Source organism: Prionailurus bengalensis, chromosome E2 (assembly GCF_016509475.1).
Source record: "Prionailurus bengalensis isolate Pbe53 chromosome E2, Fcat_Pben_1.1_paternal_pri, whole genome shotgun sequence".
NCBI classification, from domain to species: Eukaryota; Metazoa; Chordata; class Mammalia; order Carnivora; family Felidae; genus Prionailurus; species Prionailurus bengalensis.
Window position 1 is genome coordinate 25,200,065 of NC_057352.1, and position 26,852 is coordinate 25,226,916.

Sequence of the window (26,852 nt, forward strand, 5' to 3'; positions counted from 1 at the left end):
TCTTGACACTCTACCAAGTTACAAGAGAATACATAAAATCTAAACTCCAAGATAAAGAAATTTTATTGGAAAACCAATTTGATTTTTTTAAACATTGAATAAATGGTTTTTAAATCAGTATTTGGGTCAAGTTTATGCAGAATTAATTAGCATTACCTCTGCAATAGGATTTAAAATGAGGAAAAGAAAAATGCCTTTCAATGGTCATTCCATTGTGTGCATTCCAAAAGGACCACAGATGCTACAGCACTATGGCCCATAATGCATCTGGAAAAACAGAACAAGATTCAATTTATTATTTCATAATTTTAATTTTAATCAGTAAGCATATTAATGTCACATATACTTTTTAAAAATATAAATATCTTTAAAAGCTGTGTCTTACAATATGATATTCAAGAACACAGAGCTGATACAGGTTGTAAAAGAAACCACTGTGTGTAAGATATTTGAAATCTGATCAGAATACTGTTATGGTCAAAGAAAAACACCTTCTTTTTAATCATTCATATTCAGCAACAGTGAAAATGTTCTACATACGCATTGGCTCTGAATAACACATCTCATATCTGTTTCAAACCTGCCATGCTATCTATTACTGTTTTGATGATTACACTGTTCAACACAAAAATGCATCCCACTCAAATTCTCAATAGTATGTCTGATTATGCAGATAACTTCCTAATAATAAAAACTTATTTTAAGACAAGTAGTATGCAAATATATCATGGAATTCAGACTTGCTGTAATTGGGAGAAAAAGACAAGTGTAAAGAACACTGCACATTTGACATTTGACACCTACTGCATTTCTGTGCACTTATCTTGCATTCCCTTTCTTCTTTGAAGTGCTAGGTTAAAAGTGTATTTACACTAGAAAGTTACTGATAGGCTTAATGAGACAACTATGTGTTTGAGAAAGCAAGACTTTCTGGATAAGAAATCTTCAAATATTTTCTATGTTATATGTTTTTATGACCTTCCTTATAAAACGGAATGTTTCATGTGCAACACCTGCAGATAGAAATAGATGTATATTTCACTCGAACCCAATCAAATATATCAAATATAAAATACAGACATGAAGCAAACTATGATAGCAGCAGTGATTCTCAGGGTAGCATGTGCAAAATCCAATATTTTGCTATCTATTTATATCACGGTGGTCAGAAAAGAAATGTGCCAAAACTCCCTTTCCCATTCCATTTGAACTGGTTCCCCACAATTGAAACAAACATCTCCTGTGACATTAAGTTGTCATCAGCTTGTGTGATCCCCAGTTCACTCAACCTTTTCTTCTTCATCTGACCCTTCTGTGTGGAGGCAGCAACTAGTTCATTTACAATTTCACAGTTGCCTTCCACTTGCTCAGAAAGATTAGATCTTGCATAAAGCTCCATTTTGCCAGTTGTACATTGAATCAGCTCTTCTAGATCCACCCTTTCCGCTGTGTCTGCCTCCTCACTTGTCGGAATTTTAAGTGCTCTATTTTCTGAAGAAACAAACAAATTATAACAAATACAGTAAAATGTACAAAATAATGCAACAAAAAATATATATACTTCTATATTCTAAAAAAATTGTTTTAATGTTTATTTATTATTGAGAGAGAGAGAGAGAGAGAGAGAGAGAGAGAGAGAGAGAGAGAGCATGAGCAGGGAAGGGGAAGAGAGAGGAGACACAGAATCCAAAGCAGACTCCCGGCTCCGAGCTGTCAGCACAGAGCCTGACGCAGGACTCGAACTCACAAACCACGAGATCATGACCTGAACCGAAGTTGGATGCTTAACCGACTGAGCTACCCAGGTGCCCCTATATTTCTATATTCTAATTAAAGCTTTTAAGTTTTTACTGCCAAGGATTCCTGCTGTCATCTGACTGGATTCCATGAACTCTTTGCCATAAGTATTTCAATAAGCAGTTGTCTTAGTCTTTGTACCAAGACTTTCTGACCCTCATACAGGATTACCAATTTTGAATTATTTTCTATTTTTATCCTAGAATCTCATTCACTCAACGGACCCTTTCTGGATATTGACTACTTACTATAAGCACGGTGTTAGGAGATAGACACAAAGATTAGTAAGAGTGCCACAATTCCCAAAGGAACTCTCCTTCTAGCAGCTAATGCCAGCATTAGAAGTGAGTGCTTACTGAGGGGCAGAATTCTAGATGGCCCCTATGATGCCCACCCCCCTGGTGTTACTTTCGGGATTGTTAAGTGGCAAAAGGATTTTGCACATGTAATTAAGGTTACTAATCAGCTGACTCTAAGGAAATAATTCAGGTGTCCCTAATCTAATCACTTGGACCTTTTAAAAGCTGGGGTTTTGTTCTGGCTAGATGAAGAAGAGGAAAGTATGAAGAAATTCAAAACATGAGAGATTTGAAGCATGAACAAAATTTGCCTTAAGGAAGTTTCTCTTGAGGAAAGTTGCTGAGATAGAGGAGGTTATGGGGGCAAGGACTGGACAGTGGCTTCTAGAAACTGAAGCAATCCTCAGGCAATTGTTAAAAAAAAAAAAAAAAAATGGAGACCTCAGTCCTACAACCTCAAGGAAATGGATTTTGCCAACAATATGAATGAGCTCAGAAGCAGATTTCCCCCTCAGAGCTCTCAGGTCAAAGCCCACTCCCCTTAACTTCACCCTTCTGAGACCCTAAGCACATAATGCAGCCAAACCCACCTGGACTTCTGACCTACATAACTGTGAGAAGAAAAAGAACTCACAGATAACTAGACTGTATCCTGATGGATGACGAGGACTACTTTCCTCATCCATGCCAATGCATAATCCCTCTCTGACTAAGATTTCACAGTAATCTGGGTCATGGCTTAAAAGTCACAAATTTCCTACTGAGCTCAGTTTTCCTGCCAAGAAAGATAGTTAACAGGGAGGCATTTACTTCTGCCAATAAAAAATAGAGACAAACTCCACAATCCCCTCCAGTAAATGCAGCCTTCAATCTGGCACATGCATTTCTCTGCCTCCATCCTTAACAAATGTCAGTAGGAGCTACCATTTCTATCATATGCTCAGCTTTATTCTATAAATGCACAGAAAGCCAAGCATGATAAGAAGAGAACCACAGGACCACAGAAACCACACACCAGGGTTTTGAATGAATAGGTGAACTAGTTGACCTTGAAAGTTTCTTTCACCCTGAGAGTCTACAATGTTACAGCCTTCCCAAGTTTCTCTATCTCAGAGTCCAAGCATATGCCAGTTATCTTTGTTAAGGAGAGGAAGACTCAGATCCTTAATAAGAGTTTAATGCTGAAATAAAGTAAACTAGGATCACATTTTTATTTTTAAAAATCACTAAATAAAACATACCTTCAGTTTCATCTTGGACATTTTCTTGCAGGTCAGAGAAGATTGTAGGTTTCACCAAGACAACACCATAACCTTCATTATTATGTATGACATTATTCACCATGGATATTTTGGGAATGTCATAATGCTCATCTAAGAAGTCCTGTGACATTGAAAACAAATGTTTTAAGGAACTGTCACATTCAACACTGCCTGCTTTAAAATTCTTCTCACTGTTTTCAGGCTATTCTAAAAATAAAGTAGAAAGCTATGCTTATTAATATGTTGTAGCACAGTCTGAGCTCTGAATGACACAGCATTCCTCTGTCATTTCTGCAGATCTATAGATAGCAAAGTATTCTCACAAAAGACCCTCAATCACCAACTATTGATATCAAGATGATTATTAAGATGTATGTACTGTTTGTGCTTTTCAAAACCAAACAATAGAACTCAACTTGGGAATTTAACAAAACACAATTATTTCTTAGATGAAACCATTCTAACCTTTGGAAAGGGGGTGTTTTAGCAGGTACGCTCACCTTAATGAGTATCCCTTCCTTGCAGTGATGGATCCCATTGTCACTCAAGGTGCACTTACTCCCGGGATATATTTCTATACCAGCACCCTACAAGTTACATTTCAAGGTATCACAATCAGTATTTTAAGGCAGGACTACAAGAGAAGATTTATTACAATCATTTCTTAAACCTTAACACAGTGTAAATATAAAGTGTTTTACATAAAGTTTTATTAGATATTTCTAATCAACATTTCTATTTGCTCCATTTCCAGCAAGTTGTCTATCATTTATCACTTTCAAAAACCACACGCAGAGACACACAGAAAACACTGGCTAAGATGATCAACACTTGATTATTGTTCCACTCCCTTTCATTCTGGATAAGTCAGTTTTTTGATTCTGCCAAATAAAAAAAAACAAAATATTTAACAATTTTGCACTTATTCAAAATGATCATCCTGAGATACTAAATTAGTTGGAGAATGGTATTTGAGTCTAGTAAAATATTGCAATTTAAGTATAGAAAGAAGACCTGATATTTTTAAAAACACACTAGTTTTAAAACATCCCAACATAACCTAAAAATCACTTCTACGAGCTAAACAATTAATAGCCTCCACTAGTACACACATGTTAAAATTAGCAACCAATTCAAGTGACTCAATAAAACAAAGTAACCAGAAAGATCCATGCATGGCACAATTCTTTCACAGTGTCCCTTGAGACCACATGGTACCAATTAAGTAACAGTAACAGGAATAATTTACTTCCTAAAACTATACTAAGCACTTTGGGAAGTAAAAATAATTTACTCAAACCTCTATAGTTATTTAAGAAATCATTTTGGGAATAATTTAATATACAATATCATACATGAAGAAGAGCTGCTATTAACCATTTATAAGACACCTACCACATATATGTTGAGTTTTTTTCTAAGAGTAGTAGTAAACCATGAGAAAATATTTATTATTAATTCCCCTTTTGGGGATACAAGAACACCACATATGGCTAGATGGCTAATCTAACTCTCTACTAAGTAAAAAAAAATCTTCCAATTGGGCTTTCTTCCCCAGACATGAAGCTGAAGAATCTGGCAATCCATAAACACAAGACACAGACCAGAAAAGCCTTCCAAAAAGCCTGAACTCTCTAGCCAAAGGACCAGGCAGTTTAGAAAGACAGAAGACTTTCAGATAATTATAGCTCTATGCCAGTCAAACGCCACAGACAAAAATAGTGGCCCATCCCCATGTTGGCAAATGCTAAGAGGAGAGAATAGACTTTCACCTTCTCGAGGCTGTAACCAGGCACCCCAACTCTCCCAGTGGGGTGGTGACAGAGAAAGCCAAGCAGGAAGCCAGGATTTGCATCCCCACCAGCCGGTAACAAGGCCCTAACAGCATCGCTGGAGACTACACATTCCCACCCAACAGTCACAAGATGCCACTCCCTCTCACCACTAGAGCAGTATCAGAGCAGGCCTGGTACAAAGTCTGGACTTTCACCATTGCTCAGTGGTAACAAGGCCACTGTCATGGGCCACAGTGTCAGTGGGCACCATGCTGGAAACCAGAATTTCCATCCCCTCCCAGCAGTAACAAAGAGCTATCCCACTGAAACAAGTATCAATGGAGGCTAAAATGGGGAACCTGGGCTTCTACCTCCTTCCACCAGCAGTACCCTTCATCCCATCCCCTCCTGTAAGGGTGTCACTTAAACTAAAACAGAAGATCCAGACTCTCATAATGTAGTACAAAATGGCCAGGTTTTGATGGAAAATCACCTGTCATACCAAGAACCAGGAAGATGTCAAACTGAATAAGATGGTCAATAGATGCCAAAACCAAGATGTCAAAGATGTTAGAATTAGCTGACAATGATTTTAAAGCATCCACGATAAATAGGCTTTAAGAAGCAATTACGAACATACTTAAATGAAAAATTAAAGGCGCACAAAGAAAGTCTCAGTGAAAAAAACAGAAGATATGAAAGACCAAATGGAAATTTCAGAACTCAAAAATAACTGAAATAAAAAGCTCTGTGGATGGACTCAACAGCAAAAAGGAAAACAAGGAGGAAAGAATCCGTGAACTAGTAAGATAGAACAGTAGAAATTACCCAACCTAAACAACACAGAGAAAATTCACTGAAAAAGAAAAGTGAACAGAGCCTCAGGGACCAATAAGACTATAACAAACTACCAATATCAAGAATGAAATGAGATACCAGCACTGACCCTGCAGACATCAAAAGGTTAAAGACTAAGGGAATACCACAAATAACTATACCTGTAAATTTGACAACTTAGCAGAAGAAATGGTCACCTGCCCCCCCCCCCCCCCCAGGCTGGTGTGAGGCCTAACGGGCTGGGTGGGAGGTGGTACATATAACACATGGTGCTCCAGGAGTCACTGGTGCCACTGCCACCAAACAGGAAAGCCCTTCACCACTGACCTGGCACCCATCCACAGGAGCTCTGTAACCTATCAGCATATCTGTTAACTCACTCAGTATGAAATAGGTCATTTGAACAGCCCTATAACTGTTAAGGAAATTGAATTCATAATTTTAAAATTCCCCAAAAAGAAATCCCCAGGCCCAGATGGTTTCACTGGAAAAATCTACCAAACATTTAAAGAATTAATACAAATTAGTGAAGGGAATACTTCCAAATTCATTTTATGAAGCTAATATTATCCTGATAACAAAACTTGACAAAGATAGTGCAAATAAAGAAAACTTCAGACCAATATCTCTCATGAATACAGATGTAAAAATTCCTCACAAAACATTGGCAAATATATTACAGCAATATATTAAAAAATATACACTATGACTAAATTGTGTTTATTCCAGTTTAAAATTCCAGTTAAAATTTGTTTTAATTCCAGTTAAAATTCCAGTTAAAATTGTGTTTATTCCAGTTTAAAATTCCAGTTAAAATTACACAGTGATTACAAAAATTATCACAAAAGAGAAATAGAGAACTTACTCAACTTGATAAAGATTATCTACAAAAAGCCTATAATTAACCTTATACTTAATGGTATAATACTGAATACATTCTCCCTGATACCAAGAACAAGTAAGGATGTCCACCCTCACCACTCTTAGTCAGCATAGTGCTGGAAGTTCTAGTCAGTGCCATAAAGCAAAAAAAAAAAAAAAAAAAAGGAAACAAAACCATACAGATCAGAAGGGAAGAAATAAAACTGTCCCTATTTGCAAATGATATGATAGTCATGTAGAAAATCCCAAGCAATCTACAAAAACATTCCTAGAACTAATAAGAAAAGTCAGCAAGGTCACAGGATATGTGACAAACAATAGTCAATTGTATACTAGCAATGAACACATGGACATTGAAATTAAAAATATGAGATGACTTATAATCACTTAAAAATGAAATATTTACATAGAAATCTAAGAAAACACATACAAGACTTGTATTCTAAAAATTATGGAATGCTGATGAAAGAAATCAAAGATGAAAATAAATGGGAGAGAGAGTGTTCACAAGATTGGAAGACTCAACATAAAAAAGATGTCCATCCTCCCCAAATTGATATACAGTTTTATTAGAATTCCTATCAAAATCTCACCAAGATTTTTTGTAGACAGAGACCATATTTTTCTAAAACTTATATTGACAGGCAAAGGAACCAGAATAGTTGAAACCATTTTGGAAAAGACAAAGTGGAAGGAATCACTGTATCAGATTTCAAGACTCGACATACAGTAGCAGATATTGGTGGAGGGATAGGTACACAGATCAGTGGAATGGAATGGAGAACCTAGAAATGGACCTACACAAATTTTCCAGATGATTTTTGACAAAGGTAGAAAACCAATTTATCAAAGGAAGAGCCGCCTTTTCAAGAAATGGTGTGGTTACAACTGGACATCTATGGGCAAAAAAATAACCTTAATCTAAAACTCATATTTACACCAAAATTTACTCAAAAAATGGATCATGACCTTAAATGTAAAATGTAAACTATGAAATTTTTAGGAAAAAAAATAAAAGAAAATCTTTGATATCTAAGGCTGGGCAAAGAGTTCTTGTACTTAACACCAAAAGCACTACCCCACAAAAGGGAAAATCAGTAAATTGGACTTCACCGACACTTAAAGCTTTTCTTTGTAGAAGCCCAAGTGAAGAAAATGAAAAGACAAGCTACAGTTTAGCATACAAATCTGCAAACCAAATACCCACCAGAGGACTAGTATCTAGAATATAAAAAGAACTCTCCAAAATCTACAGTAAAAAAGAACAAATAATCCGATTAGAAAATGGGCAGAAGTCATGAATAGACATTTCACTGAAGAGAAGGATGGCATGTAAGAATATGAAAAAATGTTCAATATCATTAACCACTAGGTAAATGAAAAGTAAAACCACATACCTATCAGAATGGCTAAAATTTAAAAAACCAAATGCTGGTAAGGATATGGAGAAACTATATCACTCAAACACTGCTGATGGGAATGTAAAATGGTGTAACTACTCTGGAAAACAGTTTGGCCGTGTCTTTAAAAAAAAAAGTAAACATGTAGCTACCATGTGCACTCCTGGGCATTTACGCCAGAGAAATGAAAAGTGCTCACACAGTAACCTGTACACAAATGTTTGCAGCAGCTTTATTTACAATAGCCAAAACCTGGAAAAAACCCAGATATCCTTCAACGGGTAAACAGTTAAACAAACTGGAATATGCTAGAATACTATTCAGCAATAAAAAAAGAACAAACACTTTGCACCTGGAACAACTTGGATGAATCTCCAAAGAACTTTGCTGAGTGAAAAAAGCCAATCCCAGAAGGTTACATTCTGTATCATTATGTTTACGTAACATTCTTGACGAAATAATAGAAATGGAGAAGAGACTAAAGTTTGCCAATGATTAAGGAAGAGGTCTGAAGGAGATGCAAGTGGATGTGGCTATCAAAGGCAACATGCAGGATCCTTGGAGTGATGGAAATACTCGACTGAATCATGTTATCCTGTTGTGCTACAGTTTTCCAAGATGTTACAATTATGGGGAAACTAGTACAGAGTATACATATAGGACCATTCTGTATAATTTCTTACAACAGTACATTAGCTCAGCAATAATCTCAAAATAAAAAGTCTCATTTAAAAAAAGCAACTCAGGGCGCCTGGGTGGCTCAGTCGATTGGGTGTCCGACTTCGGCTCAGGTCACGATCTCGTGGCCTATGAGTTCAAGCCCCGCATCGGGCTCTGTGCTGGCAGCTCAAAACCTGGAGCCTGCTTCGGAGATTCTGTGTCTCCCTCTCCTTCAGCCCCTCCCCAACTCATGCTCTGTCTCTGTCTCAAAAATAAATAAACGTTAAAAAAAATTTTTTTTTAAAGAGCAACTGAGCTTCAATTGCTACAAAACTGTTTGCAAAATTAACAAATGTGAAGGGTCTAAATCTCAAAGTTATCCTAGAGAAACTGTCAGATTTCTTATTTTTCTTCCTTACACAATTGACTCTGGCTGATTTAGTGTATATCAGTGTCTGAACTTCTTTGAGGAAAGAGAACGGGAGTGTACATCTTTACATCTTGGTCCCACATTTTACTTATTTAGAACTTAAACCTAAACTTCTTTCCCAAAAGATAAGAGATTATCCTACCTTGGCACCATATAAATCTGAGTTCTTCATTAAAAATTCTGCTGATGTTCGCACCGTGACTCCTGTAGTTTCACACTGCAGCACACAGTTTTCCAATGTGGTCTTACCACGATGAATGACTAGAATGAAAACATGCAATCAAATGCTTTAAGTAATGTGTGTTTTCCAATATTAGAAATGGTCTAGAGCTGACATTAGGTGGTCTAAATATTTCACTAGCCACCATGTAAACTTTGTTATTGGAATTACAAATTCATAATTTACAAAACAATGACTAAAATCTAAAAGCAGCATTTTAAAAAAGAATGATCTCAGAAACGTAAAACCAAGTTAAAAAGCACTTTTCATTACCAAAAAAGTATCAGAAAGTAACTTTCATGAGTATCCTGGAAGGGAGAAGAAAAGGAGACCAATTCTAGAAAGGGAATACAGATCCTAGGAAACAAATACCAGCACAATGGGAAAATAGCTGCATTGAGTTTAGGGCTAATCGAAAACAAAGAACACAGACCACAATATTGGAATGTTTGAAAGAAAAAAATGATCACAAAGAAACCAATATTAAACTAACAAATTTTCAGAATAGACTGAACTATTTTTTACTTTAGAGTAAGCTTCCTAAGTCATCATGTTATGTGTACATAAATAATTAATCAGTCTTCCATATACTCAAGAGTAAGTTTATTAAATTGCATTTTCCAGGGAAAGTAAAGTTTTCCTTCCTGGAACAAAATAATACATGAAATATTCAGATACTTACTCAAGATTCCTTCTACAGCATCATGCTGGATAAATTTTATGCTTGAGATCTTAATATCTGCACCTGTACAATCCACAAAAGTGTCTCCTTTGCCCCTCTTTTCTATCACAATATCATCTGGTAGACCATATCCTAAGGAAGAGAGCAAGAGTGTTTAAGATGCTTGAGGGGAAATGTCTAAACACAAAATTGCTACAGTAGATTTCTCTATTTCAAATGACCACAAATGATATTTGAGACCAGTCAACCAAGTTGCATTTAAGTAAAATCTAATTATCTCCTCACATATCTTGTTTAATTTAAACCAGGGTATACAATTTTTAATTATAACAACTCCTCAATTTGCTCCCATTATCAGGAAGACTACCCTATCAACCATCTCAGACCAGGTCAGCACTAAATTTGCTTACAAAACTGCTATATAAAAGTAAATAATCCTAAATACTCACAGCTGGTTCAAAAAGTTTTAAAAATGCATTTAACCCTTAAAAGTTTTTTTCCCCACTCTAAAATCCTATTATTCTAATACAAATTAGGTTTGAAAAATCCTAGGCATTTCTCAAGATTTTTAAATTTTAGTATTCTCTTAAACAGGTTGACTTAGAACCTGACAGATGGACTTAAAACAATTTCAGTTATTGAAAAAACAGGTCTACTCATGAACCAATAAAAAACAATGGAGCTCTACAAATTCCAAACTAATAATGCAGGCCAGACCTCTGAATGGGCTTACAAAACCTGGAGTGTCAGAAACCTAGAGAAGTTGTCTGACTTTCATCATAAAACGGAATCACATAGAAAAAGCTGTAAGAACTAAGTCTCAATGTCTAAGATGAGCCTTTGAGTAAATGAAAGCAGTCATTACATTAAACAGGCAAAACCAATAAAGTTTTCTGTACTCAAAGGACACAGACAAGCCTTTGGGGGCACTGAAGAAGAATATAAGAGGACTCCATATTTGGGGGTAATGCCAGTGGTGGACTCTGGATGATTGGATTGTAAGTAATTTCTCTTTCTGATTTCTTTTGTGTCTGCCTGCAGTTGGAACATTTTCTACGATAACCATTATGTTTATCATCAAAAAAATTAAAAACTAAAAAAATTTGCCATATTGAGGAAAAAAATTAAGCTTATTACATTAACAAGCTACATATTCTTAGCAATTTAAAACATAAAACCATCATTTAAGCAAATGTACTAAACAAGAAAGAAAAACCCTACTATAGGTACTGTTAACACCCTGCACATAGTAGGTACTCAATTATATATCTCTTGTGATAAGTGTTAGCTATAGATCAGTCAGATAAGCTATCAGATAAGCCTTAATCTTCTTACTCATAAACAGGTACTCCATATATTCACACTAGATATACCACCTGATTCCCCAAATTCTCAGAAATGCCCCCTGTTAGTAAATCTATAGTCATTTTTACACTTAATCCTCAGATATCTATATGGTTATTTATGACACTTTGGCAATTTCATTATTAATTTCCTCACCAACCTAGGAAGAACTGCTATCCACCATACAATCTATAATATCAATGCTATTTTCACTATGCTAAAAAATAAAGTGTTTTTATTGCAGTGATTTATCCTGCAGATGTGTTATTTATACACACACATCTATTATATATCAAATATTTGGAGAAGGGAAAGAACAAAAATTACATACATAAAAAAGGGGGTAAAGTGATGTACTAGTGAACAGCAGGAAATTAAACTCCCAGCCTTGCTTCCATTAAGAAGTTTTGACAAGATAAAGATAAAGAGCATAGCTTAAGCAGTTTGTGAACAGCTGCACAAGTCCCAAAATGATATATGATTTTTTGCATTACAAGCTTTATTGCTAACTTGAAGCTTTTTTGGTAAATAGTTGAACAGGTGCATCTAAATTTAATATGTTATGGAAATACACAGGACCATGAAGAACAACTGTAAAGTAACCTAAATTTAGGAATCACTCTAAATGTACAATAAGATTATGACAGCCTAAAAAGTTATTTTTAATAGAATCTTTCAACATTAATGTTCTCATAAGTATACTTTGGTCAAGATACAAAGTAGAATTTGACATTCAGCAAGTTTAAAGAATGAATAAGATAAAGATTTTTGGTCCACTTTCAAGTTGGACCTGCACCTACGCAGAAATACGTTAAATTTAAAACAAAAACCATGCATCAACACATCCATAACATATAAGAAATGAAGAGTAGGCAGGAAATAAAAAATACTAAACCTTAAAAAATATTCCTAGGGAAAATTTTTATTCTAGAAATGAAATTTCCTTTCCATAAACCACCTACATTCTGGAAAATATGCTTCTTCGTAATGGTCTTTTTTTCTCTATGTGCTTGTTTTCCCAACACATACAATGCCACAAAAAAATCATACCTCAAGTTGCTCAAACACTGAGTGAATGTCCCACACACTTTAAATATATATATATATATATATTTAATATATATATATATTTTTTTTTTTTTTTGAGAGACAGAGAGAGAGGACACATGTGGCAGGCGGGCACACGTGGGAAAAGGGCAGAGGGAGAGAGAGAATCTTAAGCAGCCAGCACAGAGCCAAGGCAGGGCTCAATCTCACAACTGTGAAATCATGACTTGAGCCAAAATCAGGAGTTAGTAGCTTAACCAACTGAACCACCCAGGCTCTCCTAAATACTCAAAATATTTTAAGGAAATTCATTTGAAATCAAATAGAATTAATCATATTCTTGGAGTTTCAACAAGATCAGTGATTTACTGTTTTCTTAAGCATTATCATGCCAGAGAGTTTGGTTGCATGATATTCCGGACTCACCTTCCAACTCAATGGAGTCAGCAATGGCGAATGTGCCATGTACCATGTAATGGCCAGGACAAACAATCACAGTGTCACCTTCATAGCAGGCATTTATAGCAGACAATGGATCACTATGGAACTAGAAAACAACAACATATTGCAAATATACAGCCCCAAAAGCAACCTACATATCACTCCAGGTACTCTCATGTTTCACTTTCAAAGTGCCAAAACCACATACTTAAAAAAAATATCTCCTCAGCTACTGCACTGAACCCAACACGTGCTTGGTAAGTGACTAATGCTTATGAAAGGCAGGGCTCTCACTACTACCCATTTCACAAAAAATCAACTCTGGGAAGCTCCTATAAACGCTTTGTAGAATTCAGGAAAACCTGGCCTGAATTAGAAGAAAAAAAGCCACCTGCAGCAAAAAAAACTCCTTTTACCTGAATTTCTGTTTCTTCCTTACAAGGCTCCTGACAAAGCCTGTCCCTGAGCAGAGACCGCAGCAGACCAGTCATCATGGTGGAGGAGACCACATGCGTGACCTTCTGACCATTTGGACGAATGCCCTTTGCTTGGATATTCGAATTCTTCTGATAACCAAACACGTATCTTAGAGAAACCAACAGACCTATCAGTTCTCAGTAAGATAGCTGGTTAGAAAAGATGCCAACTAGCTAAGAATAACAAAGATACACATACCTCAACAATGGATTCTCAATGAGTTTTAGCTTTTGTTTCAACTGTTCCATCTCTGAATATAATTTTAACCCTTCAACCATGGAGATGTTTTCCTGCTCAGAATCGGAGTTACAATTTGACAAACTGCTTCTCAGATTTAAAAATTTCCTGTAACTGTCCTCACATTGGGACAACAGATTGCGGTAATCAACAATAAGTCCTGAAGGAACTCGATCTTCAAGGATGTCATAATGCCTGCAAGTTTAAAAGCAAATTGAAATACACTGCCTTTCTGATATATTTTCCTATCATTAAAACAGCCCATTTAGTCCTTAAAGACCAGGAAGAAAAGCATTTTATAATACATAACTCAGTACATGTTAAGTCTTTCTGAATAGCACTCTATTATAAGTGGAAGCTATTGAAAGTTTTAAGGATCACTTTATTAAAGTCACTAGCTTTTCTTGCTTTGGGGAGTTGCTGGGTTTTATTCTTAGATCCAAGCATTTGTTATTTACAAACACTGAAAGTCCATGTTTCACAATTTGTAATCATTATTTAATAAAAATTATTTTCTCATATATTAGATTCAAAATCTTAAGTGAATGTCAGAGGGCAATCTGGGAGTGTGGATGGGAAGGGAAGTATCTCAAGTAGTTTCATAACAATGTCGAAGATGACCATATTTATAAGATTGAAAAATAAAAATGATTCAAGTCATCTAGTCCTTCCTCACATTTAAAGCCCTACAGCAAAAAATTATGCTGAATATTCCCTTAGGAAGATTATAACAGTATTTCAAAAACATAAGCCTTTGAGATTCTCAGAAAAAAATATAAAGCTGCCATTACTAAACTAGAGAGTGATTGAAACAAAATAACCTTGAACTGGACAACCTTACTGGTACTTAAAATTTATTATTAGTTTGTATATCTTCACAAATATATAGACAGAACAAAAAGTATTTCTAGATGCAATAAAATAATTTATGAATGTACAATCAAGTTAATGGACATGAAATTAATGGATTTGAAAATAAACTGCAATATTATTGTCATTACCTAGTGTTTTAAAATAATTGCTTTATTTCTCACTTAAAAGTATATTGACTAGCTATGCCTGAGGCTAGAGTTTTTCAACCTTGGCTGCATATTAGAATCACTGGAGAGCTTTTAAAAATACAAATGCTCAGGTCCCCATTCAGACCAATTAAACTGGTCTCCAGAAGTAGAGAGGTTTTGTTTTTTTTTAAAGTTCCTTGGGGATTCTAATGTGCAGTCGAGGTTGAAAACTATTGCCTTAGATGATGTTTTTCTAACTTAGTCATGCTCTAAATAAGATAGGGGGGAAAAACAGAACCACATCCTAAACAAATTTACATGAAATTACAGTTAACATTCAAACAGTACTTAAAATGAATAAAAAATAATTTTTTCCACTTTTCAAGTAAATGAATTAGGTGAAGCTTGAAAAGCAAGGATTTTGTCTGCTTTGGTTAATCCATACTCATTTAAAGATATTCTAGAAATCCACTTTGCAAACAAAAAATTGGGAACCAAACCACTGACTGCTTGATCAGGTCGATTAAGTTATGAAGATTAAGACTCAAATTTTAAAATAAATTTCTTAGCATTTCCAATATCCATGCCAATCAGCTATGTCTTCTCATTAAAGTGATACTTTGTGGTCTGGAAGCAATGAACCAACATCTGTGTCTCAGACCCATAAGCTTTGAAGTACAGCATTTTGAATTAAAAAGGAAAAATATTTACCTCACAGTGCAAAATCAAGACAGTATGGTTTGATTCCCTTTAAATCCTGCATGTTCATAACGCTACTCCTCTCTTTGCCCAGGGACCTTTTTAAAGAGTCTGCCTACATTTGATAACATTCCAGTTTCCCCATCAAGTACCATAGTTTTCTTCTCCATAACTTAAAACAATTCCTCCCTTACACTTTCTTATCTGCCAGGGATGTAAAAGGTAAATATGTAAATCATCTCTTGTTGTTTGAACATGTAAAGCTGTCAAATCAGAATACAGTCTTTTCCAAGTAAAGATCAAATTTGCTAGATACACATTATTCACCTACCATTACATTTCACTTCAATCAAAACCAATCATTGCTCTCTAAGAGCAAGCATAACAAAACTAGAAAATATGCAAGCTTATTGAAATTCTGGCATTTTATTGAATACGTTATGGGAAAATAGGAAATGCATGATGGAAAAAACTGGAAAGGCTAAATAGAAATCACACATAATTCTAAACCAGGAGGAACCATTAACCATACTTTTCACATGTTTTTTACTTATTATTTACTATGTACATCAAGAGAAATTTACCAAATCTATTTGGGTTCCACGAAAATGTAAAGGGTTACTGCCTTACCTTATGTAGCAAAATCATCTTTCACACAGGGAAAAAAAAATCACCTTCTATAATTTTTTTTTTTTTTAGTGCAAGTTCTAATTTTATTCTTACTGCAGCACTGCAGTAAGAGTGGTATTAAATTACCACGCATGAATACAAGAAAATTACCTGGTCTTAGAGTACCATCTAGTGGAAATCTGAATACTATGTGGGTTGCATAGTTAAGTTACATTTTTTGTAATGTGTTTTTCCCTATAAAAATATAACAATTCTTCTTCTTCTTAGAAGAAGATTGTGTTTCAGTAATTAGTATATTTTTATGCACCACCAATATTAATTGTTTAGTATTTTTATCTATTTGTCAAATAAGATTTAAGGACAAGAACTTGACAAAACATCCTGAGATAATTCTGTTAGTTTAGCCCAGTGTCTTTTACTACAGGAACTTAGAATAAAGCCAAATATTTTTAAAAGTACTCTTTTAAAAAATTAAAGCAAAAGAAATATCTTATAATTCAACTAACTTCTCTATTTCTCAAATAATTGTCTTTGAATTTAACACAGGGTTTCTTTTAAACACATTAGCTCAAACTGAGTTTTATTCAGACTTACCAAACAGTGAGCTGTTTAATTTCAGTGTCCCTGAACTCAGCTTTTAGACTCAAGTGTATAAACACTAAAAATAGGTTTCTCTGCATTCGTACAGGTTTCATTTAATAACTCGTCAATGGTTTATCCTATTTGTATAGCGGCCTGCTTCTGTGTGTGGGCCCTTGGAGTAACATACACAAGACAGGTAAAATAAACCATGGACAGCTCTTTTTACAACATGGACAAGGTCACTAGCAAATACTTACAATCTCAATCGAGGTTCAACACATCTGACAAAATAATCATACTCATCCTCCTCTTCTTCATCCCAGCTCCTCCAAATGTTTTGATAGAAAAATCTGAAAAGGAAACTCATATCATTCAAATTAATCACTGGCTCAGTGTTAGGGTTTTGGAGAGTGCAAGCTAAAGAGTAAATCACAACAACTGTATCAGTGATTATAGAGAATGCTGCATAAATGCTAGACTTGATAGTTTTGAGTCATACAAGAACTTTTTTAGATTGACTAAAGAAGAAGTTTTCTACAACACTGTTTCCATTACCACCTCTTTTTAATCAGAAGAACTATTTATTGACCATCTGTAATTGGGTAGATGGTAGTGTCATTTGTTAAGATAGGAAAGACTGGGAGAGAAAAAGGTTTGGGGTTGAAAACAGTTTGAACTGAGATGCCTATGTGACCTCCAAGTGGATGATGTCAAGAGCGAATATGAATATATATGCCCAAAGCTCAAGGGAAATATCAGAGCTAAAGACATAAATCTAGGAGTTGTCAGCATATTGATGACATTAAAGCAACAGATGAGATCATCTAGGGAAATAATATAAAACAGCAGTTCTCAAACCTGATTCTGCATGTTAGAGTTCCCCAGGAAGCTTTTAAAAATTGATTCCCAAACCTATCCCAGACCGATAAATCAGAACCTTTGCAAAAGGCAGGAGGGGGACAGGGGTTGGGTGCAAGATCCATATTTTTTTAACCCCTCCCCCCCCCAAGCGATTGAACAAATTTTTATTATGGAAAATTTCAAACATCCACAAGAGCAAGTAGTATCATGAACACCGTTTATGCATTAACCAGGTTCAACAATTATCAATGCATAGGCTATTTTATTTCATCTCTACCCTACCCACTTACTTCTCTGCTCCCCACCCCCACCATCTCAACACTGGATTTACTTTAAAGCAAATGTCAAACATACAACATTCACAAATTTTAGCATATAGCTCTAAAATAAATCTTTACACCAAGAAAGTGTTATAATTTAATATCCAAATATCCAGTCAGTATTGAATTTTCCCTATCTGTCTCTTCTGCTATTGTTGCTGTTATTGTTTTATCATTGGCTTGTTCAAATCAGGATCCAAACAAGGGTCAGCTATTGCATTTAATTAAATCACAGTTATTCTATAGATTATCCCTCCCTCCTTTTCTCTTTGCAATTTAAGTTTCCCACACTCTGAATTTTATTGATTGCATCCCCATGGGGTCATTTAACATGTTCTTCCTCTTCTTTTACTTCTGGTAAACAGAAAGTAAGATCTAAAGACTTGATCAGCTTTGGGAAAGATGTTTTGGCAAGGATACTTAAAGACGGACACAAGGGCGCCTGGGTGGTGCAGTCGGTTAAGCATCCGACTTCAGCCAGGTCACGATCTCGCGGTCCGTGAGTTCGAGCCCGGCGTCAGGCTCTGGGCTGATGGCTCGGAGCCTGGAGCCTGTTTCCGATTCTGTGTCTCCCTCTCTCTCTGCCCCTCCCCCGCTCATGCTCTGTCTCTCTCTGTCCCAAAAATAAATAAAAAATGTTGAAAAAAAATTAAAAAAAAAAAATAAAGACGGACACAATGTACTTCCATCAGGAAGCATAAGATACCTGGTCATCTCTTCTGATGATGAGGTTAAGAATGACCAGTGGATTCAGGTGTTGTCAACCGGATCCATCTACTACAGAGTTCCCCATCAGTTTTTCACCAATGGTTGTAGCAGCCAACCACAATTATTGCCTAGAACCTTTATTTTATTACAAGTTGCAAAACAGTGATATTCTGATCCTATCATTCTTTCTTCATGTATTAGTTGGCCTACTCCTATAAAACACAATCCCCAGGGGCACCTGGAGGATCAGTCAGTTGAACGTCTGACTTTGGCTCAGGTCATGATCTTGCAGTTCATGAGTTCGAGCCCCACATTGGGCTTGCGGCTGTCAGCCTGTCAGTGCAGAGCCCACTTCAGATCCTCTGTACCCCCTCTCTGCCCCTCCTCTGCTTGCGTTCTCCCCGAAATAAATATTTAAAAAAACAAAAACAAAAGCAATTCCCAGGTAATTCTAATGTGCTTCCAAGGCTGATTAAAGAGAGAGAAGGGTAGATAGTCTAGGACCGATCCCTGGGTAACTCCAACATTTTAAAGTTTTGAGCAAGAGAGGAAGAGCCAAGATGACTAAGAAGCTGGAAGAGTGTGTGTTAGGAAGATGGGAGTGATCAAATAACTAGAATGTGACCAAGAGGGAAAGCAAGATGAGATCAGAAAAGAGATGACTGGGAAGGAGAACATGGAGGACTTTGGTGACCTTAAGCACAATTTCAGTGGTGCTGTGGGGCAGAAGCATTACTGGAATGCCAGGAGGTGCAGACTGTGACTACACAGAATTCTGTCAAGAAGTTCTGCTGTGAGGGCACGTGGGTGGCACCTGGGTTAAGCAATCGACTTCGACTCAGGTTATAATCTCACAGTTCATGAGTCGAGACCCACATCAGGCTCTGTGCTGACCACTCACAGCCTGGAGCCTGCTTCAGATTCTGTGTCTCCCTCTGTCTCTGCCCCTCCCTCACTAGTGCTCTATCTCTCAAAAATAAATAAGCATTAAAAAAATTTAAAAAAAAAAAAAAGTTCTGCTATGAAAAGGAAGGAGCAGTGAAAATAAAGCCATCTCTTAATTCTTGTAGATTGGACTGCCGGTCTCTTCACCCTCTAGTCATCTCAAAAAAAAAAAAAAAAAAAAAAGAACCTGAGCATGCGTTTACTCAGTTAAAAAACTCTGCTGGCTGCTGCTGCCCTCACAACGAAGTTCAAATTCCTGAGCTTGGCGGTATTACTTGGATTCACAATCTGGCTACAGAGCACCTCTCTTGTCAGACCTCCTGCATGCAAACTCCCATTTCACAAGGTCTTTCAAACTTCCATGTGAAATGCTGGTCAGGCTGTCCACCTTCTCCACCTGGTGAACTTATATTTACATTTCAAGACTTAGCTCAAGTATTATCCTCACCAGTACCATACTGGGCATTCACACACATCACTCACATCTGCACCTCCTCCAGTGTTTATTCTCTCAAGACCAAAACCTTAACTTCTGGCTTATCCACTCATATCTCCTCATCCCCCACATCCACTCGGCCACCAAGTCCCAGCCATCCTACCTTCTCAGTAAGCTTCCATGTGTCCTCTCCACACCCCACTCTAGCCCACTCTCTTGCCCGATCTTCTTATTCCATCTCCCTCCATTTGTTTTTCACACAGCAGCCAGAACAAATCTTTTAAAACACAAAGCTGATCCTATTCACCCTTGAATAAAAACCTTTTTCAGTGCTTCCGCAGTGCTTTTACAGATAAAATGATTAATTGGCCGATAAAGTCCCACATCTTCTGACTCCTGACAACCTCTAAGCTAGTTTCATAAGTCTTCCCCATTACTGTCTGTGTTCCAGCTATAATGGCCTTCCAGTTCCTTAAATTCACTCAGCTCCTGAACCTGTTCCCTCCCCACCCTTGCCACACCCCTTTCACGTAGCCAACCCTTCAGACCCAGGTTCAAATGTCATTTCCTCAGGAAACAACCATGTAACAGCCACCTGACCTAGTCTTAGAACACTCTAATTCTTCATTGCACTCACTGCAGTTTCCAATCACATTTATACCTTCATGTGATTAAGATTCATCTCCCACCTTTAGAATGAAGCCTGCTGGTGGTGGTGATTGTGTCTGTTTTATGCACCAATCAAATCAGGACCCAGCACTTGAATACTCATTGAATAAAAAACAAACGAGAACCCTCATAACTTTTCTGGGCATTGACCAGAATCTGAGTCCTCAAAATGAAGAATAAATTTAGCCAGGCTCACCTTCAAATACCATTACTAATTCCAGATACTTGTCTTTCTACCAACTTCAATACCCATAAAGCTTCATTCCCTGATTCCTAATTTCCTAAACTCATCAATTATCCCTTTACCTTCAAAGGCTTCAGTTGACAGATTTTTTTCAAGTGAGAGGAACTGGTTCTGAACAGAAGCCAGTTCTTTAGATTTATACTGCTTGGCCAAATACTGAATATCTAGGGTTAAAAGTTCTTGTGTACAATTAGAAATTTTCCATAAGATCTTGGAAGCTGGGCCTGAAACACTCTGCTTCTTTGTGGAACATCGAAATTAAGCTCAGCAAAACCAGGTTAACTCACTAATGGCATAAAAAGTGAAAACTACAAGACACTATGCTACTATAATCCAGTCTCCCAGCTCCTAGAGGAATAGAAGTCCATTTTTAAATAATCAAAAGTCAGCCTTCCTTAGTGAATATACTTATAATAAAGAAGATTCAAAAGAACTATCTGTATCAGGAACTATCTGACAAAAGATTTATCTGATGATGGTTAACAGAAAGGAGGTGAATGAGGGGATGGGTGAAATAGGTGATGGAGATTAAGGAGAGCACTTTTGATGGGCATTGGGTGATAAATGGAACTGCTGAATCACTATAAGTATCCCCTAAGTATCCTGGAAGCGGCCTGAGAAAACATCTTTGGTCAGATACATTCTTGGGAAAAAAAGTGTGTCTTATCGGTGTAGAAGACATAGTGTACCACCTCCTTCACTTTCTTTCCTTTCTTCATATTCAAGTACTTTAATCATAAGCCTTAGCCTCCAGAACTTTTAAGAGTTTCTAAACATATACAAACCAAACGAAGAATCCCGTATCTTTTGTTAACATTTGAGGACACTGAATGAAGGCCATACAGGAATTCTTTGGGTTTTTTTTTTTCAACTTTTCTATAAGTCTGAAATTATCTCAAAATGAAAACTTAAAATCTTTTTAAAATTTTTTTTAATTTAAAAAAGATTTCCCTATCTTTGAACATTTTAAAATACTGCAATGACCAACTTTATAGTTTGAGTTTTAAATCTAGGTATATAATGCAGACCAGAATTACTGCATTTCATCCAGTCTCAGGCCACAAGGTTATTTTTATCAACTCTCTTCCTACCTGACATGTTCAACTGCAAGAGCTGTCTGGTCAAATACTCCAGAATCATCAAACACCACCCACAGCTCTTGCAGGGGCAACCGATGTTCCTTCAGATCGAGGAGCTCATTCATACAATCCAAGGTAAAAGTGCTCACTTGAGATTCACAGAGGTACGGGTTGGCAAGCCTCACTACTGCCTTCAAGGCTGCAAAGTCCACATCTGTGACCTGAAATTTAAAATATTACTTACATGGAAATAAAAAATTAAGACAAATATAAAACACTACTTATAGCCTGATTTTTTAAAGCATGAAATGGGAACACAGAGCCTTCTTCCATAATATAAAAAATAAACAAGAAGGGCCTGGTTCTTACCCATATGGAGCTTACATTGTAATTGAGAATTGAGAAGACAAAGAAAACTGTTATAAGCATTTGACAAAGCGTAACTAGCAGGGGTGATGGTCTGGTTTTGCTGGGATGGTAGGGAAAAAGTATAGGATGAAAGGGAAGCAGCCATCTGAAGATCAGGCAGGTGAAAAAGCCCTGTGGCAGACTGGCTGCTGGAGCAGGAGAAAGGCAGTGTTTCTTGCTGGAACCAAAGGGAAGAAATGGGCAAGGGAAGGGGCAGCAGTAGATGAAGTGAGAGAGAGGGGCAAGGAGATCAGGACAGAAAGGGCATTGGAAGGAACTTGGGTTTTGTGTTCTCTAGATAAAGAGAAACCACAAAGCCAACACCAAGGCTTTAGTAAATGCAATGCATTAGAGGTTTTAAGCAGAGGAATGGCACATTTCTCTTTTAAAACAATGACTCTGATAACTTTTAGAGAATAAGTCAGGGTAGAGGTGGGAGATTGAACATGGACAGAAGACATGGATTGTAACGACACTATCATAATCAAATTAATAGGCCTTTACTGCAACCAAAGATATTAGCATAACCCAAAATTCAAAAGTCCCCAGGAACAGCTGCCACCTACTGCCTCATACATAATCACTGCAGAAAGTGATGTCATTTTAAAAAGGAGCTGCAGCAACAACTTGTATTCTTACTCCCTGGTTTAACATTTTAGTTTAACAGGGTTTTTTGTGGTCTAGTTAACAAACACTGAGAAAAATTCACAGCTGTAATTAGAGTGCAAATTTAGTGTAAAAGGCCCAGTCAGCTGAAAAATAAGATTGTTTTTACTTTTGACAATGGGACACATTATCAAGAGATTAACCACATATCTACAAATTTGTTAGGCAAAAAAAATAGGCCAGTTTTTAAATGCCTGTTGGGTTTGAGCTACTTAATGGGCTACAACTAAGAAGGTAAAAAATTAATTGAAACTCAGTTGACTTCATAATGAGGCCTCTTTATTTCTTAAATGGTCTCAAATACCTCCTCCACTTCATAGATTTATAAACCATTTCCCCTTGTCAAAGGACACTGAAACTTACACCACCTCAATTCCCTGGTAACTCCTCCTTGGCTGCCTTTAAAATTTGCGGAACATTCCATACACCATGACAATTAGATGTGAAAAACATGCTATTTTCAATCAGCTCATAAACTTTAATTAAAAATAAGCACTTTGGCTGTAACAGTCTGAAGGAAAGTGCTTTTAGCAAGAGACAAATGCCTTAACAACAGAATTAAATTTACCTCAACCAGCACCTCAAACACATTAGTGTGCCAGACTGCCCGCCATCCAGATGGTTCAAGGACCTTCTCCAAGAACTCAGCTGTGAATTCTCTTACTTCAGAGGCCTTGCAGTCAGCTACAAACAAATTAAACACAATAAGAATGGAGACTGCATAAAGCAGAGAAAAGTTAACAAATCTACTTAAATCCACTTTCTCAGAATCAACTGGCAAGTCTGGGGGACTGAGATAAACAATCTACGTGTAAACTGAAAAGATAAAAGCAGTAAAAAAGAAAAAAAAAAACCCTACTTACCTAAAATGTAATCTTGATAAGCTCTGAATCGCTCATAGAACAAAAGTTGACTTGTCTGGAATATTTCTGGGAAATGAGTCTTTCCTTCAGGCACAAAACTTTGTAAACTAGTACCCCGCTTATCATGATTGCTACAATCACTGCATGAATCTTCATCTTGGAACAGAGCTACAAGAACAATGAAAATAAGCAGGCTTAGAAACTCCAAACAAAATATAAACAAGGATTTGGGAGCAATGCTTTATTTACCTTTATCACTGTCATAAGAAACCAGTTTTCCAAACTTGAAAATATCACAAAAACCAAGTTCTACTTTGAAACAGTAAGAACTTAAAATGTTTCATAGGTTAGGTCTTTGTTGTTCTGTGAAGTTTTTCAAAGAGGCAGAGGAAAAGGGTTGTTTTTGATTCACTGTAAGTTACCAAAGATCTCCTTTAAAGAATAAAGCTGTGATTCTTACTGTAGCTAGCAACTTATAATAATGGTCAAATATCTTACAGTATTTTTTTTCCCCAAAACAATTCCATAAAGTTTCATTAAAGTTAGGAGCTGCTTTCCTATAGTCCTTCTCAAAATAAGTTGAAGCCTTTCTTTATTTTCTTCAATATCAGTCTGTCAGTGGCCCCTCAATAAACAAGGATGAGAAATTCTTAATGCATAAGGCTTACTTCGCTAAAGCTACTAGGTTCCTCCTCACTAATTTCAGTAACTATGTCTAAGGAAAAGATTAGAAAATGCTAATCACATTAGGTTTGGGCTGTATGTAATTATGTTTTATAAGGCATGATTTGGCCAGTGGCATATCTAATTCTGTGTAATGCGATGTTTTTAATAGACAAAATGGCTACTAAATAAACAATGCAGAGGGTAGCATTTAAGCTGGCAAAATAATTTCCATAGGTTATCTGAGACTGTTATTAACAGCAGTCTTCCCACCCCACCCCCCAGCTCCATGTATTTTCTCCTTGCTTTGACTTCTTTGCTTCTGTTCAGGCCACCAGAGCTACTTGACCTCACAAATGACCCACAGTGTACTCAGAGGTCTACTGCTCACAAATGCCAATGCACATTAAACTAAAAGGGCATCAATACCTCACTAGCTGTGGGGCAATCTCTCTGTGCGTCAATTTCCTCTCCTATAAAGGAAAGGTGAAAATAGCATGCTTATTTCAATTAAATTAAGATAATTAAATTATTTATTAATCACAATAGTAATATATAAATAGTATATATAAATGTTAAAGAAATAATACCTTTGCCTCACACCCATTAGGATGGCAATTATCAAAAAACAACAAGAAAAACTATCAGGGAAACAAGTGTTAGTGAGGATATGGAGAAGGAGGAACTCTTGTAAACTGTTGTAGGCATGTAAAATGGTACGGCTGCTATGGAGAACAGTATGGTGGTCCCCCAAAACCCTAAAAATAGAATTACCTTATGACCCAGCAATTTGACTTCTGAGTATATATCCAAAAGAACTGAAAGCAGGACCTCCAAAAGATATTTGTATACCCATGTTCATAGCAGCATTATTCACAATAGCTAAAAGGTGGGAGCAATCCAAGTGTCCATCAATGGATGAATGGAAGGAAATGAATGAAAAAGGAAGGAAATGCTGACATCTTCTACACCATGGCTGAACCATGAGGACATGATGCTAAATGAAATAAGCCAGTAACAGGAAGAGAAATACTGTATGATTTCACTGATAATGAGGTACTTAGTCAAAATCATAAAGACAGAAAGTATAATGATCATAGCCAGGGGATGAGGGAGAGGAGGATGGGAAATTATTATTCAATAGGAATAGAGTTTCAGTTTAGAAGATAACAGAGTTATGGAAATGGACGGTGGTGATGGCTGCATAACAGTCTGAATATATTTAATAACACTGAACTGTACAATTAAAAATTAAGACAGTAAACTTTGTTTTATGTGTATTTTAACACAATACAAAAAAGCAAAGGATACCTTACTTCAGCACAATTCTTTACCGCCACTTTGAAAGCATTACTTTTCACACATTATTTCACTTAATCTTCAACATTCTATTAAGACCATTGGCTCTGTTTTCCAGAAAAGAAAACTGAGGCCAAGTGACTTTTGCCAGGTCACAAGAGGGATTACTAGTGGAATTAAGTCATACATGTTTTCTCACTTTGCCAAGTCTCTTTCCACCACACAATCCAACTGCAAATGTTAAAGGAAAATTCTGAACAGCTTAAAAATATCAGGACAATAATAATAACGGAAATCTCCACAAAGAGGTAGACAGGACTGAGAATTACACTTCGGTTCTATTTTTAGACTGTCCCATATTGGCTCCCCTAACTTTGGGCGTGTCACCTACTCTCGGTGCGCAGGGCTACCCAGGCCAAGGGTTCAAGTTTCTTATCTTTCAGTTAAGGGAGGATGGTTCATGATCTACCTTGAGCTGGAGATGAAAAACAGGAGACGTCTCTCCACAGGTGAACACGCACAAAGCACCCGGAAGCCCACCCAGATATCCAGGTTGGAAATTCCTGGCCAGGCTCAACTCCCTCCAGTCTCGCGGAAGCTGAAGCCAGATAGGACAGGGAGAAGGGGAGATGCCCAGGGTACCTCCCGACTTTGGCGTCCTGAGGGGCGGTCGGAGCCTCGCACTGTCACCACCGCCACTCTTGAGAGCTGGGTCCGGAAGCCCAAATAAGACCCAGGCGCCCTTTGAAAGTCCCGACGCCCCCAGGACCCCGCGGAAAGGGTCCGCCGCTAGAAGGCGGCTCCTCGGGCCCGGCATAACAGATGCTCACCTTTCTCCAGAGGCGCTGTCGACTCCTCGACCGCCCAGCCCGTACGCTCCGGCTGGGGAACCATCGCCTGCGACCCCAGCTCGCCAGCCGCCAGCAACCCGTCAGCCATTTCAAATTTCCGCGGGCTGCCGCCTAGCCCAGTAACAGAATGACGCAGGC

The 26,852-nt window shown here is 37.0% G+C and overlaps 1 protein-coding gene across 1 annotated transcript; it reads right to left on the reverse strand.

Moving 5' to 3' along the window:
• Window positions 1-295: 295 nt before the first annotated feature.
• On the reverse strand, window positions 296-26,852 carry SHCBP1 (SHC binding and spindle associated 1). Its single transcript, XM_043600793.1, has 13 exons — window positions 26,694-26,852; window positions 23,902-24,069; window positions 23,607-23,722; window positions 21,977-22,185; window positions 16,960-17,052; window positions 13,752-13,985; window positions 13,493-13,661; window positions 13,062-13,182; window positions 10,245-10,376; window positions 9,485-9,603; window positions 3,859-3,945; window positions 3,338-3,479; window positions 296-1,491 (listed from the first exon to the last, which is right to left on the reverse strand). The coding sequence occupies exons 1-13, from the start codon at window positions 26,800-26,802 to the stop codon at window positions 1,166-1,168; spliced, it is 2,025 nt and encodes a 674-aa protein (XP_043456728.1). The 5' UTR covers window positions 26,803-26,852; the 3' UTR covers window positions 296-1,165.

Excerpts from the sequence above, each read along its gene's own strand:
- SHCBP1 (XM_043600793.1), bottom strand. The coding sequence starts at position 26,802 with ATGGCTGACGGGTTGCTGGCGGCTGGCGAGCTGGGGTCGCAGGCGATG. Across the intron at positions 10,377-13,061 it reads TGACTCCATTGAGTTGGAAG|GATATGGTCTACCAGATGAT; the intron begins GTGAGTCCGGAA and ends TCTCTTCCTTAG. Across the intron at positions 3,946-9,484 it reads CAGATTTATATGGTGCCAAG|GGTGCTGGTATAGAAATATA; the intron begins GTAGGATAATCT and ends TGTAACTTGTAG.